This window comes from Myotis lucifugus, unplaced genomic scaffold (assembly GCF_000147115.1).
Source record: "Myotis lucifugus unplaced genomic scaffold, Myoluc2.0 scaffold_879, whole genome shotgun sequence".
Classification (NCBI taxonomy): domain Eukaryota; kingdom Metazoa; phylum Chordata; class Mammalia; order Chiroptera; family Vespertilionidae; genus Myotis; species Myotis lucifugus.
In genome coordinates this window covers 127162-144347 of record NW_005871927.1, presented here as the reverse complement: position 1 = coordinate 144347, position 17186 = coordinate 127162, and the positions used below count along the sequence as shown (strand labels likewise).

The following is a 17186-nucleotide window of genomic DNA, read 5'->3' as shown; positions in this document are numbered from 1 at the left end:
TGGGAGCGTCTGCCCCCAGGTGGTCAGTGCACATCATAGCAAGTGGTTGAGCAGCCTTAGCATATCATTAGCATATTACGCTTTGGTTGGTTGAATGGATGACTGGATGACCGGGCACTTAGCATATTAGGGTTTTATTATATAGGATGACTATAAACATACATGTGCAGGTTTTATGTGGACATCAGCTTTCAACTCCTTTGGGTACACGAATCTGTTCAGTTTGGTAAGAGACCACCCAGCTGTCTTCCAAAGTGGCTGCGCCCCTGCCTTCCCACCAGCAGTGAAGGGGAGTTCCCGCTGCTCCGCGTCCTCGCCGGCACTTGGTGTTGTCAGTGCTCTGGGTTTTGGCTGTTCTGATAGGTGTGTCCCATGATCTTTTGTGGACCCAATTACAGAGCTGGCGAGGTGCAGCATGGCACAGGGCCGGCTGATGTCTTCAGGACACAGTATATGCTCTGAGTTAGCAACCAGTATTGGTGGTCTGGCTTCAAAGCCAGGATTCAGGGACCTGTCACAATTAGCCCTGCTGATCCACTGGAAAAATCTGTGCTTTCCGTTCCTGCAAGTTTAAGTTCTAGAGGGCTCAGCCCAAGGGAAGGAGCACCTTCTCGAGGGGAAAGATAGCAGACTGTGCCAGCCTGGGGACTGGCCTGTCAGGGGCTGGCCGGCTCTGAGCACCCCGTATCCTGTGATTATAGTTGGTAGAGAATGACAGTGATAATTCAGCCAGGACCTCCCACAGCACAGACCCAGCAGGAAGGAAAGCAGGTCTCCTACCAGGCTGGGGACCCGACCAGCACAGGGAGCACGGACTGGGCAGGGGAATGGGGTCGTTATGAACACCAGTGGCGGTCATGTGACCAGCTGCAGAAATAAGGATGTCATACTGAAGTGCCTCTTCTGACTTTGACAGGAACATGTTTGTGTGTCTATTAATCACTTGCCTCGGCTTCCCTTTCCTCTTGTGCTGTCAGCTAGCGGGAGATGTGACAAGAGAGCTGGCCTTATTCCCAGAGTGTGCAGGGCGGCAGCTCACGGAAGCGTGGTCTCCTGGGGGTCGGCATTGTGGTTTCGGGATGGTGTCTCACGTGAGGTGGGCGCAGGCTTTGTTACTGTCTTTGTTGGGAGATTATGGCTTAGAGGGTGCGAGGGCCTGGTGGCTGGCCGGGGCTGGGTCTTTGTTCCAGGCCAAGAGGGTCACCGAGACCTGGCTGCCTGAGATCTGAAGGCCAGAAGAGAAGCACAGACACTCGGCTGGGTGTGCCCCGAGGGCTGAGGTGGGTCAGCGGGAGTGACTCCCCTGGTAGAGCTGACCCGAGTAGCCTCAATTCTGGGCCAGGTGTGCTTCTGCCACCCTGAGAGGGAGGCAGTGTTTGCCTTCTCCTGAATGTCACGTGACAGGATCCTCCGGCTGGTGGCTGCAGTGTGGCTTCTTTCCCTGAAACTCACCCTCTCCCCACTGGCTTTCTTGCTGTCCCTGGGCCTGGGCCTCTACTTTTCATTAATTGAAGCATATTTGGGCCTGGCTGGCGTGGCTCAGTGGTTGAGCGTCGACCTATGAACCAGGAGGTCACGGTTCAATTCCCAGTCAGGCCACATGCCCAGGTTGTGGGCTGGATCCCCAATGTGGGGCATGCAGGAGGCTGCGATCAATGATTCTCTCTCATCATTGATGTTTCTTTTATTTATTTATTTTTTTAAATCCTCCTCCGAGGGTATTTTTCCATTGATTTTTAGAGAGAGTGGAAGAGAGAGGAAAAGACAGAGAAAAATATAGATGTGAGAGAAATTCATCGATTGGTTGCCTCCTGCATGAGTCCTGACCAGGACCCAGGCCAGGGAAGATCCTGCAATCAAGGTATGTGCCCTTGACCAGAATCAAACCCGGGACCCTTCAGTCCACAGGCCGACGCTCTATCCACTGAGCCAAACGGCTAGGGCTCTCATCATTGATGTTTCTGTCTCTCTCTCTCCTTCTCCCTCTCCCTTCCTCTCTGAAATCAATAAAAATCTATTTTTTTAGAAAAGAGTATTTGGGTGGTTGATCGTTTGGGCAATTTTGAATAAATTTCGATAAATACTTATAGACTTGAAGGTGAGTCTTGGTTTAGGGCAGTTTCTCAATCTTTTAAAAATTACTCCTCCCTAACGAGCCTCTTTAAATGGTTTTTAATTGTCCTCTCCCCTTGTGACATCGCGGCCACAGAGGTTCTGTGCATCTCTTCCTGGGGCCTTTGGGGGGCCGGGCCCTTTGCGGACATGGCCTGGGCAACACCTAAGATCCTGGCCAGTACTGCTCATTGAACGTGCACGGGGACTGCGGGTTATGTGGCATCTCACCCACCAACCCGCCGGTAGGACACTGCAGCTGCCCTGCAGGTGAGCACACCTGCCCCTCCCAGCAGCCCTGAGGGACGGGCCTGAGTCCTCACCAGCACTTGTGATGGTCGGTTTTCTGACACTGTGGTGGTCCCCACTAAGGCTTAATTCCTCCTGGTTTTTACTCACACCCTTGATTTCTTCCCTTGCAGGAGGGATGGCCGTGTGACACAGCCTGGCCGGCCTCAAGTTTTAGAGGAACAGATGTGGCAGGCGTGCCTGCAGATGGTCAGTTCTGCTGGCTCAGGCCCCTTCAAGAGTATGGCCATAGTGTGGTCCCTGCTGTGAGCTGTGTCCCCTCCCAGGCACCTGTCTGCCTGTCCTTGTGCTGGTGGGGCAGGAGGTGGGAGGAGCAGAGGCCCCAGCACCTTGGGCTTTCTGGTGAAACAGTCTCTTTCTTTTTTTTTGTTAATACTCACCTGATGATATTTTTCCATTGATTTTTTTTTTTTTTTTGAGAGTGGAAGGGACGGAGGGAGGGAGGGAGGGAGAGAGAGAATATCAATGTGGGAGGGACACATCAAGATCAGTTGCCTCCTGCACGCGTCCCAACCAGGGGCCGGGGATCGAGCCTCCAACCCAGGTACGTGCCCTTGACCAGGAATCAAACCCCAGACCCGAGGGTACATGGGCCGATGCTCTAACCGCTGAAACACATCAGCTGGGGCAAAACAGCCCCCTTCATTCTCCCTCACAGCAGCTGAGAGGCTGAAGTGCAGGGACCAGGAGTGACAGTGAGTAGAAGCCCCCAGGCACTCCCCCGACAGGCAAACACAGCTGCTGGCTCCTGGGCTGTCCTCCAGCCCTCACTCTTCAGGTTCCCAGAGAGCTGAGCTCTGAGCAGCACCTGTACCCGCCTGACACTAAGGGGAGTCACGGCTGGAGGACAGGCAGGGTGCTGGGGGGGCAGGAAGCGGGAGGTGTCATGGAGTGTGTACAAGACACAAGATGGGCTTCAGGCTGGATGCAGGAGGCCAACCGTCAGAGGAGCCCGACAGGACTGACAGGACTTCTCAGTGTCCTGGGGGAAGTGCCCTGACAGTGTAGGGAGCATCCAGCCAGAATCCAGCTTTACCACTTGGCAGAACCTCAGCTAGCCGGGGCCATCTCCAAGGTCAGGGCTCGCCCCTTGGGCTGGGCCTTGGGGTTGTCCAGCACCTTCCAGGGACAGTGGTCTGTAGCAGTGGGACTGCCCCATGCCAGGGTCCCTTTTGAAACCCCCCCACACTGCCCTTGTGTTCAGGGCCCCCCGCTGGTTTGCTGTGAGCTTAGCTTCCTGCTCTGACAGTCCCAACACACGAACGCAGTGCAGGGAGTTGACCCAACTTGATGAGGTCGGGTGTCAGCTGCACTGGCAGCAAGTCCCCTGAAGCCAGTGCATCTGGCCACCAGCCGGTCATGGAGTGGGCTCACCTCCAAGGCATCTGAGGGCCAAAGGGCAGCGCAGCCCCTGCCATGTCCATTGGCAAGAAGGGGTGGCCAAGGTGTCCCTTTCCAGCCCCAACTTTCCAACGTGGAGAGGATGCGATCACACAGACAGAAAACCTCTGTAGATGTTTATTCTACTTCAAGTAACAAAACATCCCAAGTTCCACGTTTCAATGGACAGGGATATAGTACTCTGCGCTATAAAATACAAGTTACAGAAAATCCTATCGAGTAAACCTAAAGACACACACTGGATTTTTACATTTGTGTAGATTAGAAAAACTTGTGTTACATGTAAAAACCTTCCCATCCTATTAGATGTTGGAACTCAACACCGCTTGACTGTGCCTTACCTGGGACTCTGGCTCCCGGCACCAGCCTCCCAGACTGCTCGCCCTGGACGGCGCCCAGCCCACCGTCCCCGGGAGAAGGAAATCTGGAGCAAGGCAGTGAGCAACAGACTCCAGAGAACAAAAAAGACGCTCTAATTTTACATTTGCAAAAGTAAGTTTATGAAAATATAAAAAAATTATCAAAGTGTATTTGTACAGTCAAATAAATTAGCAAGGTTTTCTCTTTCTCACACCTCAGAACTTGAAAAATACATAGCAAGAAGCAGCGCACTATCTCACAGTGGATGCTTTCTACTTGCTCGTTCTTGAACTAATATCACTATTTTCCATCTCAGAGTTTATACAAATATTGTTTTGTTTTCAAAGACAAACTTTAAAATTTACCCCCTGACAAATATAACGGTTTAGAGCTAGTGCACTTTTCCTGGGACGAAGGAAGAACTGTGCAGAAGGTGAAGTTCAACAAACAAAATGTTCCTGATTACTGAGATAAAAGAAACCCCCCTCCAAAGTACACTTAATTGGTATATTTTCTTACCTTTAGGCTGGTAAAATCGAAACCTTTTCCAATAAATTGTTATTTAAAATGCAACCATTTGTACTCAAACAGATGTTGCTTTTAATAATGTTTTTGAAAAAAAGAAAATGTATGAGGTGATATATAAAAAACTGAGCACAACTAAGAAACAATGTATTGTTTCCTGGTTGAAATTTCTAATCAAATCTCTTTAGGAAAAAAGGAAACCGCATTCGGAAGTTTGTGTTTCTCCATTTCAGAGGGCTCACAGCACGGCTCTGGTGCGCACACGCGGCCCGCCGAGGGCGCTCCCACGAAGCACACCACCCTCCAGAGCCGGCGAAACCTGCAGAAACAGCTTTTGGAAACCTAGAAATACAGACGAGGTGTCAGCAAAGGTATGGCTCTGAGGTCCACAGAATTCCCTTAAAATTTACCATAGTCAGTCAAGTTATTGGAAAAGATAACTTTATAATCTGAAAAAGCAATATGCTTCTGTAGACACTTTCCCATTTCAGTAATTTTAAATGGAAAAATTAAGAGTTCTTACATTTCTTTAAAAAAGCATCAGAATTATAAAGACATGAAATTTTGTAGGAAACCATCATACACAAAATTACAGTAATTTTTGAAGTCCAGAATATTCTATTCTTCATCTACGTTCATAGCTATTTCAAAAACAATTTGTTCAACACATTTTATGAACTTGGCTTTTAAAAGGAAGTGCCCAGCTGCGACCAGGCCTAGGTGTGGGCAGCGGGGTCGGTGGCCCGCGGGGCCAGGGCCTCAGCCTTTGGGTCCCGAGTGCTTTCCTTGCTTTTGCTGCGGTCCTTGCGGTCTCCGCCTCGCTCATGCTCCCGGCCCTTGTCACGGTCCCGGTCTCTACTGCGAGACCTATCCCTGTCCCGCCTCCGGTCCCGGTCTCGGTCCCTGTCCCGGTCCCTGTTCCGGCTGCGCTCCCGGCTCCGGTCCCACTCCCGCTCCCGGTCTCTGTTTGCATTGCGCTCTCGGCCGGAGTCCTTCTCACGGTGTCTGTCCCATTCCCTACCCCGGTCCCAGTCCCGCTCCCGGCTCCAGTTCCTGCTGCGCTCCCGCTCCCAGGGCTTCCCGTGCTCGTGCTCCCGCTCCCGCCGTCGGTCCTCGAAGGTGCGGCCTTGCCGGCTCTCAGGCTGGCCCTCAGGTTCGTCCAGCAGCTTCTCTTTGGGCCTGGGCTGGTTTCTGTACTCCGGGCCTTTGGATGGGGCCCACTGCGCCTCGGCCTCGGGGGCTGGTCCGGGAGCCCCCGAGGGCAGGTTGGGGGCTGAGCCTGTCTCGTCCCACCGGTCCTTGCGGTGCTGGGGTGGGTGGCTGGGCAACTCCAGCAGGGGTCTGGGCACCGGCTTCATCACTTGAGGGGACTGGCCCTGGAAGTGGAACCGGGGAGGGGCAGGCTCACTCTTGTCAGGGAAAGGCACAGAACCCCTTGGCCCACTGAACTGAAGGGGTGCTGGGGCCCTCTGATTCGAAAATCTGGGTGGTGAGTTCACCCTTTGCTCTTCAAACTGCTGAGGCTGAATTCCCCTGGGTCCTGGCATGAAATTTGGGGCTTGACCTCTGGGCCCATCAAACTGATTGGGATGGGGGCCCCGGGTGCTTTCAAATTGACTAGAATGCGGACCTCTTGGACCCACAAAATGGCCAGGGGGTGGTCCCCTCTGACCCCCAAACTGAGACGGAGGTGGGCCTCCTCGGGGCCCTTTAAACGGGGCCAGCAGAGGCCTCCGTGGGCCTCCAAACTGGAAGGGGCCTGCGCCTCTGCTTCCCACCAACGGGCCTTGTTCTGGTCCTTCAAACTGGGCAGGAGGCCCAGCCATGTCATTGTATGGGGCGTCCTGGAATTCCCTTTTTTCCCCGTGCAGATCCTTGCGTTCTTCAAATTGGGGTGGTGCTGATCCTCTGGGCCCACCAGGGTGAGAGGGTGATGGGCCCCTGTTGTCCCCGTAGGGAGGTGGCCCATGTGGCCCTGAGAATAAGGAAGGGATGGGCCCCTTCTGAGCTCCAAATCTGGCCGGCGGAGGCCCTCTTGCTCCATCGTTGTTAGAAATGACACCGTCTTCTGAAAACGGAGCCACTGGTCCCCGCGGTCCTGGGAAGCTCGGGCCATGAAGTCCCAATGTTCCGAAAGTGTGGGGAGCAGGCTCACGCTGGCCCTGTAACTGGGGCAGAGGGGTCCCTTTCTGTCCAGGGGGCGGGAATGGGTTGGCCCCCTCTCCAGGTCTGCACTGTGGGTCTCTGTCTCCTTCAGTTTCAACAGCCGAACGGTCACTTTTTTCAGCAAACAGGGCATTTCTTGGATCCTCATATGGAGACGAGCCGAAGGATTTGTCCTGAGACGCAAACACTGGGCTTGAAAATGGGTCTCTTCCTGCAGAACTGAAATTGTGCCCCTCACCTGGCATAGAGAAGTTGGGCTGGAAGGCGGTGCTGGGCGGCGTGGGCAGCAGCACCTTTCGGGCGGGCCGCGCCAGGCCTGGCCCGCCTGTCATGGGAGGGCTGCTGTCGGTGGCCGGCGGGCCCTGGCTTTCTGAGGGCTCACCTGTGGGGCCATCCTGCTTGGCTGGCAGGGTGGCCCCATCACCTGGAGCCCAGGGCGGAGGGGTGGGCTCCTTTTCCTCTGGGGCAGGTACAGGCCCCTGACTAGTAGTGGCCACCCCGCTGGGTGCTTCTCTGGTGGGCAGGGCACTGGGTATGCTGCTGGCCGGGGCCTTCGAGAAGCTCTCGCTCTCATTGCTCTCCGCGGCCAGCCGCCGGGCCTGCCGGGGGTCCCGACTCTGTCTTGGGTCAGAGCCAGGGCCTGGCCCCTGACTGGTGGGGGGCCCGGCTGGCCTGCCGGCAGCCTGCTGCTCTTGGGGGAAGAGCTCGGCCTTGGGCAGTGAGGACTTTGGAGGCGGCGACATCAGCGCATCCGACACTGAGAAGTGGGCCATGGAGACCCCAACGGCGGCCCGCTGCTGCCTGAGAGCCTCCTCCTGCTCCTCCACTTGTCTCTTCTGCTCCTCAATCTGCTTGTTAAGTTCCTCTATCATCTGCTGCTGCTCCACCAGAGAGGGAGCAGCCATGTCGGCTGCGAACCCCGCCGGCCTCTCCGTCGAGCTCCTGACGTCTGCGCACATCCTGTTGGGCAGGTCGTCGATGGCCACTTTGGCTTCTTCTAAAATCGTCTCGTCCTCTGGGTCATAGGCCACCTCCTCCCGCTCAGTGGTCTCAGAGGCCTTTTCCATGTCGTGCCGTTTCCCTCGGTCCCCGAGCTGTGTCTCGAAGGCCCTGTCAGGACCATACTCTTCTTCAGGGTCATAGGGTCTGTCGTCTTCCTCTTCCTCTAGAACTTTCTCTTTGGAGAGCTGACCAAACTGCTGGACGATGGGGTCCAGCAGAGGCACTGCCGGCAGCTCGCACTCAGCCTTGGCCTTGGTGTCTGGGCGGGAGGTGGAGGCCGACTCCACAGACTCCACGGCCAGAGGGTCAAATGATTTCTTCTTCCCAAACAGAGTCTGCAGGATGTGTTCCAGCGGCGAAGCTGATTTTGAGGCAGAGGAAGCAGCCCCCGTGACTGCTGCTGGTGCTGTTGGCACGGTGACGGTGTTGGTGGCTCCTGGCTTGAGGGAGGACAGTATTTTCAGCACCGAGGACGAAGCTGGCGGTTCTGGCAGAGGGGGCGGGGGTGGGGGAGACCCCGGGGGGGTGGTGCTGACAGCTGTGTCCCCAGAGCTGTGCTGATATTTGGGGGGTTTCTTCTCAGCCTGTGAGGCCGGAGGCACTTTGGGGTAGACCGCCATGTCTGTCTCCTCCGGTGTCTGCAGTCGGGCCCGCTTCTCCTCTGTCTTGTCTAAGTCTCCAGCATTTGAAGGACGTTTTATTTTTTGACAGATTACTAACCCAAGGATTATGTTTGGCCGTGGTGACTCAAGACCTGAAAAACAAAATATATGTGCAAATTTTAGGATCTAAATTCCACTCTGTCCTTCAGAGGTGAACTTTATTAAGGGTGGTAGTGGGGAATGTTTTCATAGGCAGAAATCCTGTGTAAGACAAAATCAAGTGTTTGAAGGACTTACTGCAAAGAACAGAGCACACACAGGTGGTGTCAGAATTTATGTTACAGATTTAAAATTATACACAATACTCAAGCAGCAGTGCGGTAGAGGAGGGGGTGGCCCTGTGCCGACGGCACCATCATTAACCAACCACAGGGAACAAAGCTCAAATGAGTCGGGGTAGCTGTTGAGCAAATCTTGGCTCTTGCTACACACCCTCCTGGCCTTTAACTCCGGAGTTTCAATACCTACATTAAGCTAAATGTACTAATATTAAACATTTGATTAGGGACTAGTTCAACAACTCAGGTATATGATCAATAAAATTATAGTGATCAATGCAGCCTACTCCATTAGGTAAGTTCACTGATAGCCAATGTGAAAATTACACTCAATGGGGAAAATGCTGCTGACTGAAATGGCTAAAATAAATATTCTTTCAGGTTTAGAGAGACATTCCATAAGCACTAACTGACCAAGAGTTGTCCAATGCTCAGTCTTTGTAAACACAGGACATGGCGCTTAAATCCAGCGCTGAGGAGTTCAGCAAGCTGGTGGCAGAGAAAGCACACCAGCATCTTAGGGCACAGCAGGTAAATCATTCCTTCTTAAGAAAGGCTTATTCCAAACACTGCAAGGTGTGGCGCATTATTTCAGGAATACTAAGATTTTATAACAACCCCTCCCCCCAGTCAGAGTAAGTCCAGACTACCACAAGGAAACAAAAAAGCCCAACTCATAAAGCAGTAATTTAGGGAGAAATGCTGCCACACAGAAAGTTTGTTTCATGATAGCAGAATATAATTAAAAGTAATTAAAATGTATAAATTCAATTTATAGGTAATTTAACACTGTGGTATATAGTCACGTGACATTCTTACTTACTAAACAAGAAATCAAGTATTGTTTTTCCTATTGTATGACTTTAAAGATGATCACAGATCACTTCATGATGCAGTTCTGCTAATCTTCTGAAATTCCCACAGAGACAGGTTGACAGGCTGGGCCCACGAGGGTGGTGGAGGTACCCTCCGGCCCCAGGAGCAGGCATGCCAGGGCTGGGTGGCCCAGCACAGCCAGACTAACAATGCTGTGCTGACCTCCCTGCTGCTCACGCTGCCGTGTGAGGTGAGGTGCCCACTGAAGACCTAACTCCCAGGACCTCACCCCCACCTTCATGAGAGAAATGGCTCCAGAGAACAGCCGTGTGTCGGGGAAAGGACGAGCTGGCCAGAGGGAACAGGGCTGGAAGGTTAGGCAGACTAGAGTGTCAGTAGGTATGAAGGGGAATCTATCAAGTCTGTTTTATAATTAACATGAATCAAGGTTAACTTATACAGTACTTCTGTTTTCATAGACAGAATGTATTTATTGAATGTTTGACAGCTTACTCAGACCCAGTTTTGGGGTATAGTTGACTTCAATAGGCCTGTCTGGACCATAGCCCCAGAGCTGCAGAGCAGGTGCACATGCAGACACCCACGGAACCCACTAGGGGACAGCCCTGTAAACCTCTTGTCTCTAGGGAACCTGGCAGAACTAAAGGACTGTGCTCGGCCCCATGGGTGTTGTGGGCAAGGCTGGGAGCCCCGGTGTGGGGAAGCCTCCTTGGCAGTCCACAGCACTGGACTGGTCACCAGCGGAGGCGCTGTGCCACCTCACAGGGAACAGTTCAACTTCTCAAGTGCCAACAGCAGGCTCGTGGCACCAATGAAACTCCAGGTCAAAGAGCTGTGGTGGGAAGTCACTGTGCTCCACCCAGGAAGCCATGGTCTCCAGCCCAGTGATGTGTGTACCCCACCAACTAAAATGTCTAATGGCTTAATATGCTTTCTGAAGAAAACAGTACATCCCACTCTTAAGAAAATCGTTTAGACTAACCTGTTGTCATATTCAAAGGTAAGGTTAGTTATATTTCTTAATATTTACATTCAGAGACAGGAAGCGACCTGGAGATGGGCATCTAACAGCAGATAGACTGACTGCCTCAGCTCTCAGCGCCTGCACCTGCACACACCCGTGAGCAATCTAACAGCTCCAGAGTTGGGTGGGCATTAGTTTTGAATTCCTCCACAAGATGTGAAGTTTAAACTGGGCTCTCAAAATGCATAATCTTGTTTTGAAGCCGTCAAATCTTATCTGATTCATATGTTCATGTTACAGCTGCAAGGATGTTTGAAAGGTAACTAGTTCTTTGGAAATAATATGCACAGGAACAAAAAATAAAGTTCACTGATCTGCACTGGGCCTTAGGGGCAACCTTCACTGAGACGGGTGCTCTAAGGGAGGTCACCCACTGCTGGGAGGTGGCGGCAGGCCAGCTCTCCCCACCCACCCGAATACCCCTCTGGGCCTGGGCCCCTCCCGCTCACCCCACTGTTGGAGCATCACCCTGGAGAGAAGAGTGGGTGCTGAGAAGGTGCAGAGCAGGGACCACGCTGGCTGCAGTGAGGAGACCGAGGCTCGAGCCCAATGGAGACAGGGGATCCGTCTCCATTGTTAGAAGCAGGAGATGCTCTTACCCACCTCCCTTCTGAGGGTTGCTGAGGCTTAAATTCCTAAGTCAGATGAAAACAAACACTGGCTGGTGAGGGGGAGGGGCTGCTAACTGGGCCATCCTGCATTTCCAGACAAGGAGTCCTGGCAGCCAGGGGGACCCCTCCTCTGCAGGGCCAGAGCAACAGTGACCTCAGACTGTACTGTGTGGATAAAAATAAGCCCGTTTAGCTGCTCAGATCTGTTCCGAAGTGATCAGGGGAGGGGCAGCCTCAGCTCAGTGTTAACATCAGATCACCCAACAGCACAGAGGAAACTGGGAAGCCCAGGGACTGTGACATCTAGAGAGGCAGGTGCCACCTGACTTCCTGAGTCCAGACCAAACCAGGACCCATGTCCAGGTGTGTCAGCCACAGGAGGCAAGAGGTGAAGTGGCAAGGAAGGAAGCAGCCCTGGGGCCCCACATACCTCCAGCCCAGCACACCATGGATGAAGCTTAATTTTAATAACTGGTTCCTTAACCCCCAAACTATCAAAATGTTGCTTTTTAACCTTAAACCTGTTGGGCACACACCCTACTCCATTGAAAAGGAAAACCCTGTTATGGTCTGAATTTGTCCCAACACTATTTCCCCACCTGCTGGACAGAAAAGTGTGGGAGTCATGCAGTGACCATCCTTAATGTGACTGGATAGAAAAGACTAGGCACATACAGGGGGGGGCGGGGTACCTGCCCCAGTCCACACGCAAGCACACACACACATGCACACGTAAAATTCACACGACCTGTACAAAGCCGCTGGGCTCAGCATGCCTGAGTGTTGTCCATCTCCATCCAGGTGGCCCAAGCAGCTCAGCCCGCACACCTGAGGCTGAAGGACCAGGTAAGTCATGTCGGCTTATAAAAAGCAAAGTGGGGACTCTGCCCTCCATCAGTGCACCTACGACAGGTACAGAGAGCTACTACATGGTTCAGATTCAAACAAACAACAACCAGTTTCCAGGAAATGTACTTTATTGATTTCGAAGGAGAAACTAATACATTCAATACTACATTTGTCTCGGATCACAGTGCACAACTAGATACACACACAAAGAAATGCTTACCTGACATTTAAGTCACAGAATGTCCAGCTAGTTTAGAAAGCAGTGAGAAGGGAGCACAGGTACACTATGGCTGTGAATCTCTAAGGGGCCTCTCCGCGGAGCATTCGGAGGCAGTCCCTGCCCTGTCAGCGCACACCTACACCTTAGACACCAGGTTCCGCAACAGCCATTGCGAAGCGGAACCTGAGCCCTTGCCTGTTACTTGTGAGGGCTGAGTCCCAGCCCAGGTCCAGTCCTGCTGGGCTGCACAGGAACCGTACAAGACAAGCATCCAATCTGATCTGTCTTCCTTCACAAATAAGCCCCGGGGTGTGCAGACCACCTGACCCTTGTCCCCAGTGGCGAAGATGTCAGGGCGTGGCAGGGCTGAGCTAGCACCCAAAGTGGATGACTTCCAGCTGGACCAAAGGGACCCAGCTTTACAGCTGTCCTCTGAAATAACACTGCCACGTTATGAAAACGTCGCTGTCACACGAGACCACCTGGCATTTCTGAGGACAACTCTAAAGTACGCAAGGGTGAGAGCATCCTGGAACCTGAGCAGGCTGCTCGTAGGGCTGGCGGACGGCCAAGGGGCTATGGGCACAGCTCCCAGGTCTGCTGTGTAGAGCATGGCCGAGACGGGAGGCCCCGACTATGTGAGGGTGGCCAGTGCAGACTTACTGGATCTGAACTCGGTGTCAGGGCCGCCAGCATCTTTACTGGCTGCTTCTTCTTATTTTTTTTTTTTAAATATTTTATTGATATTTTTACAGAAAGGAAGGGAGAGAGATAGAGAGTTAGAAACATTGATGAGAGAGAAACATCGATCAGCCACCTCTTGCACACCCCCTACTGGGGATGTGCCCGCAAAAAAGGTACATGCCCTTGACCGGAATCGAACCTGGGACCCCCGAGTCCGCAGGCCGACGCTCTACCCACTGAGCCAAACGGGTTAGGGCTTTACTGGCTTCTTAGGTGTGGACAGCAAGAGCTCGTCACTCTACCGGGTTCCTGAGGTCAGGGGAGGGAGGACCCTGCACCTTCTGTATGTGGTGTGCGAGTTGGTCCCTCTCTGCAATTTCTCCACCCCCACAGCAGGCAGGCCCCACCCAGGCCTGTGCTTCTTGCCCTAAAGAGAACTGAGAGGGATAGAGTGCAAGCCTCAGGACAGCCACCCTGGCTCGACACCTAACTGGGTGCGACCTCAGGTGAATGACAACTGTGACAGCACAGGGCTGCAGTGGGGTCAAGGGTGCTCCGGTCAAGCCATGATGCCAGTGCTTGCCGGGTGGCACGTGGTCACACCTGCTGGCTGCTCTGCTGAGGGACATCACCACCACTCTGAGACTGGGCCTGTGCCTTCGAAGGATGCTCTGCAGAGATGAGCTCAGTGAGGACAGGGACCACCACGATAGGAGAAGCATCTCCACCCAACCTCCCACTGCAGGTGCACATACACACCAGACACACAGACACGCGCACACAGGACACACACACACGATACCACCATGGCACAGGACACTGCAGCTGGAGTGAACCATGTCACACTAGAAACACATGAAGCAGGCAGCTAGGCCCTGCCTGGAAGCGGGTTTTAGGTGATGTGAAGTGTATGAAAGATATACATGGATATTAATGCATATATAAAAAATAATATCAAAATAAAAAATAACAGACTAAATTAAGCAGGCTTGCATTTAGAAGCCCTTAAATTAAATCTTTAAGAGCTTAGGGGCAAAACATGATTAGTTTCTAAAACCTGTCACTACTTGTTCTTTATTATGGACGAAAAGCTGTGGGTCCTTTGGATGTCCCCCCAGGGAGTGTCCAAGCCCCAGGAGTGTGAGGTCCACTCGGCCCGTCTCCAGTGTGTCTGACGGTCAGCGCCCCAAACCAGGTGTTACTCAGGCTCCTCGGCCAAGTGAGTCTGCAGATGGGCAATGGGAGCTCAAAGCAGCGCATGAGGCTGATGAGGGGAGTAGGCCCAGGACCTGCTAACTCACCTCTGCAAACAAAAAGGGCTCTGCACTCGGGCTGTCATGCTGCCCAGCCACATGCCCACTGGACCCGCACAGCGAGGCACTCGTGACTGACCGGAGGCTCCTCACAGGTGTCTGAGAAGTCAGCTTCGTTCTCTCACCTTCAGGGACACAGGATGCTGCCCTTCATGGTCATCAGGGAGCTCGCCAGCCTCTTCAGAGCTGCTCACCAAGAACCTCCACCAAGGTTCTTTCTGCCACCCACCGCCAGGTGGCATTTCTTTATCCCCAAGGAGTATGAGAGGACACCCTGAGTGCCTGGCTTTTAAAATGTATTCCGCATGAAGAGAGCTTGATGATTGTGTCAGTAAGTACTGAACCTGGGGTTACTGACACCAACCCCTTTGTGGACACAATTCTGAAATCAGGGCACACTGAGCCACCTGTGTTAAGCGTGTGCCCCAGCCAGGACTGGGTGTGCCTGTGGGAGTGGGGCGACAGCCAGGGCCCAGCTAGTGTAGGTGTGGTGTGAGTGCAGTATGTGGCTGTGGTGGGAGCACTCGCCAAGCCCTGGTGATGAGGCCAAGGCATGAAGGTGCCATGGTCTAGGCAGCCCCAGTGATGGTCAGAGGGTTCAGTCACTGCCTCTAGGACAAAGCCCTTCAAAGAGCATCACCATGTGTCTCGTCATCTTCTTGGCACTGTTAATCCTGGGGGACTTCACAGCCAAGGAGACACATCAATTTAGACATCTTGCACCAGCTTCTTCTCAGGTTACAAAGAGCTGAAACCCCACAGACCATGTCCCTTTGGAATCACCCTCAACCCTTTGACAAGTCTGACATTTTTAAAGGTTAATTTGTAAGAAATCATTTAAAAGCAGCACTTTATAAGGAAGGAGTAAACACTAAGTATTTTGCAAAAGATGAAATAACTTATTAAAAATTAAAACTTGAACAGATTTAAAAGTATTTCTCAAATTTTTCTCCTTCACTACCTGTTCTTGTATCTCTTGAAAATGACTCCCTGACAGAGGCAGAGAGCGCCTCCGAGTGGCACCTGCTCACCTCCTGAGCGGGGTGTCCACAGAAACCCCCTGGGGGAGGCGGCAGTGACCAGCGCTGTGAAGTGTTGCCTCTCCACCTCTCCTCCCCTCCTGTCCTGTCCAGACTCCTGGGACCAAGGCCGTGAAAGTGAAAGGCTGGTGGAACGCTGAGGGCTTTTCCCTTCATAAAACTTTTCTAAGACAATTTATGCCAATAATAAGGGTACCAAGCCTAGAGCTGCACTGTCCAGCTCAATGTAGCTTCATGTGACTGCTAGTTCCTGCTGCCAGACAGACAGACAGACAGTGGGGGGCGGGGTTACGACCACTGGTGACAGGTCAGTAGGACTCGGTGTCAGGGGAAGGGGACATGTGTGACCAGAGGTGCTTACCTGGTCCCTCAAAGGGCAAAAGCTTGGATGGAACAGGGTCCTCAGAGCTCAGTGGGATCAGGTAGAGGTCCTTGATGTGCCTACTATTGTTAGCAACAACGCCAAAGCGGCCGCGGCTGCTAAAATAGGAGTAGAGAGATATATAGGCCACCTCCTCCTCCTCCGTGGCGGGATGGAAGCGGATCAGACACAGCTCCTGCAACACAAACAGGACAGGGAGCATTGGCCTGCGGTGCCGAAAACAGCATCGATCTGAACAAGAGAGATGCGGTTCTGACTTCAATTTCAGTCCTGTTAGCAATGGAGCGGCAGATAGAGCACAGGCTCAAGGGCCAGGCTTCTGAACTCACAGCCTCGGGTCCTCGGAATAGCACCCACCTGTGGAGTTCTCATACCAGGACAATCAATGAGCAGGGCGACGTGGTGAGCTACAGAACTCCCTGTGCCTATCTAACAGGAGGGCTAAGCTAGACTGGAGGGCCTGAAACCCTGTGAACTGAGAAAAATGATAGCCTGGCTCCACGAGCACTGTCCATGCACACATGGCTGTGGCTAATCTCGGGTGCACAGAGGAAAGCCAGTCAACTCCTTCTGTCGCAAGGACAACAGGGAACAGAGTGGCTGCTCACTAACCCTAACAATGACCTGCATGTACCCATGGTCAGTCAGTATCAAACCTCAGCACTACAGCACTCTTCCCACCCGGCCTCATCCAGCTCCAAACTTAACTTTGAACATCCACCTGGAAATACTTAGGAAGCTGACATTTCACATAGTAACCCATCAGGATGAGAAGTGAGGGCAGAGCTGTGTTAGAACGAGCACCTTCTTCGGTGGTGCAGACAATGAGCAGTACCTTAGACACAGAGGATTTGAGTTTGCCGACATAGTCCCACACAGTCCTGGGTGCGATCCGTCCACCAATGTGAATAGTGTCGGGCAGGTCCTAAACAAAATGCACTTTGCATAAGTGACAGGTAAACCAGCATTCAGAGGCTGATACAGTCATTTCAGGGCCCCAAGCTAGTGAGTCAAGATTCCAAAGAAAAGGGTAATAACTGTACCAAATGCTACAGGATTGTGTTACCAAACCCATGGTGGGGGTGATGATAGCCTTGTACCAAACACACGCGTTAGCTTTGTGAAGACAGAGTGCAGGGCTGACTCAAGTGTCTCCAGAAACACCGCCTGTCCAGGGCTCCGTTCACTGTGTGTGTCACTGCACACCAAGGCAGGCTGCACACTCTGGGTAAATGCCCAAGCAGAACGGAGAGAGGAGGAAGACCACTGGGCTTCTTCACAGAAGCCGGGAGGCCCAATTACTCATTGGAATTTCTGTCCAAGCTGCTCAACCTGTGGACTTGTCCATCAATCCCCGTTGTAACTTCAGAGGTGCTCAATCACCGATGGCAGACAATCCCACAGGATCAGA

The 17186-nt window shown here is 52.7% G+C and overlaps 1 protein-coding gene across 8 annotated transcripts in view; it reads right to left on the bottom strand.

The window, feature by feature from the left end:
• Window positions 1-4298: 4298 nt before the first annotated feature.
• The window catches only part of DIDO1 (death inducer-obliterator 1), a 50597-nt gene continuing 37709 nt past the window's right edge, over window positions 4299-17186 (bottom strand). For 5 of the 8 annotated variants that reach the window (XM_006106665.3, XM_006106664.3, XM_006106663.3 and 2 more), the window contains exons 15-17: window positions 16611-16700; window positions 15755-15950; window positions 4299-8629 (exon numbers count right to left, since the gene is read on the bottom strand). In XM_006106665.3, the coding sequence (XP_006106727.1) occupies window positions 5424-8629; window positions 15755-15950; window positions 16611-16700 (3492 nt within the window). In that variant the 3' untranslated portion in view covers window positions 4299-5423. Of the gene's footprint in view, window positions 8630-12246; window positions 15102-15664; window positions 15951-16610; window positions 16701-17186 lie in introns of those variants that run through there. The other 3 variants (XR_002827178.1, XM_023747442.1, XM_023747443.1) reach the window with 3 other exon arrangements.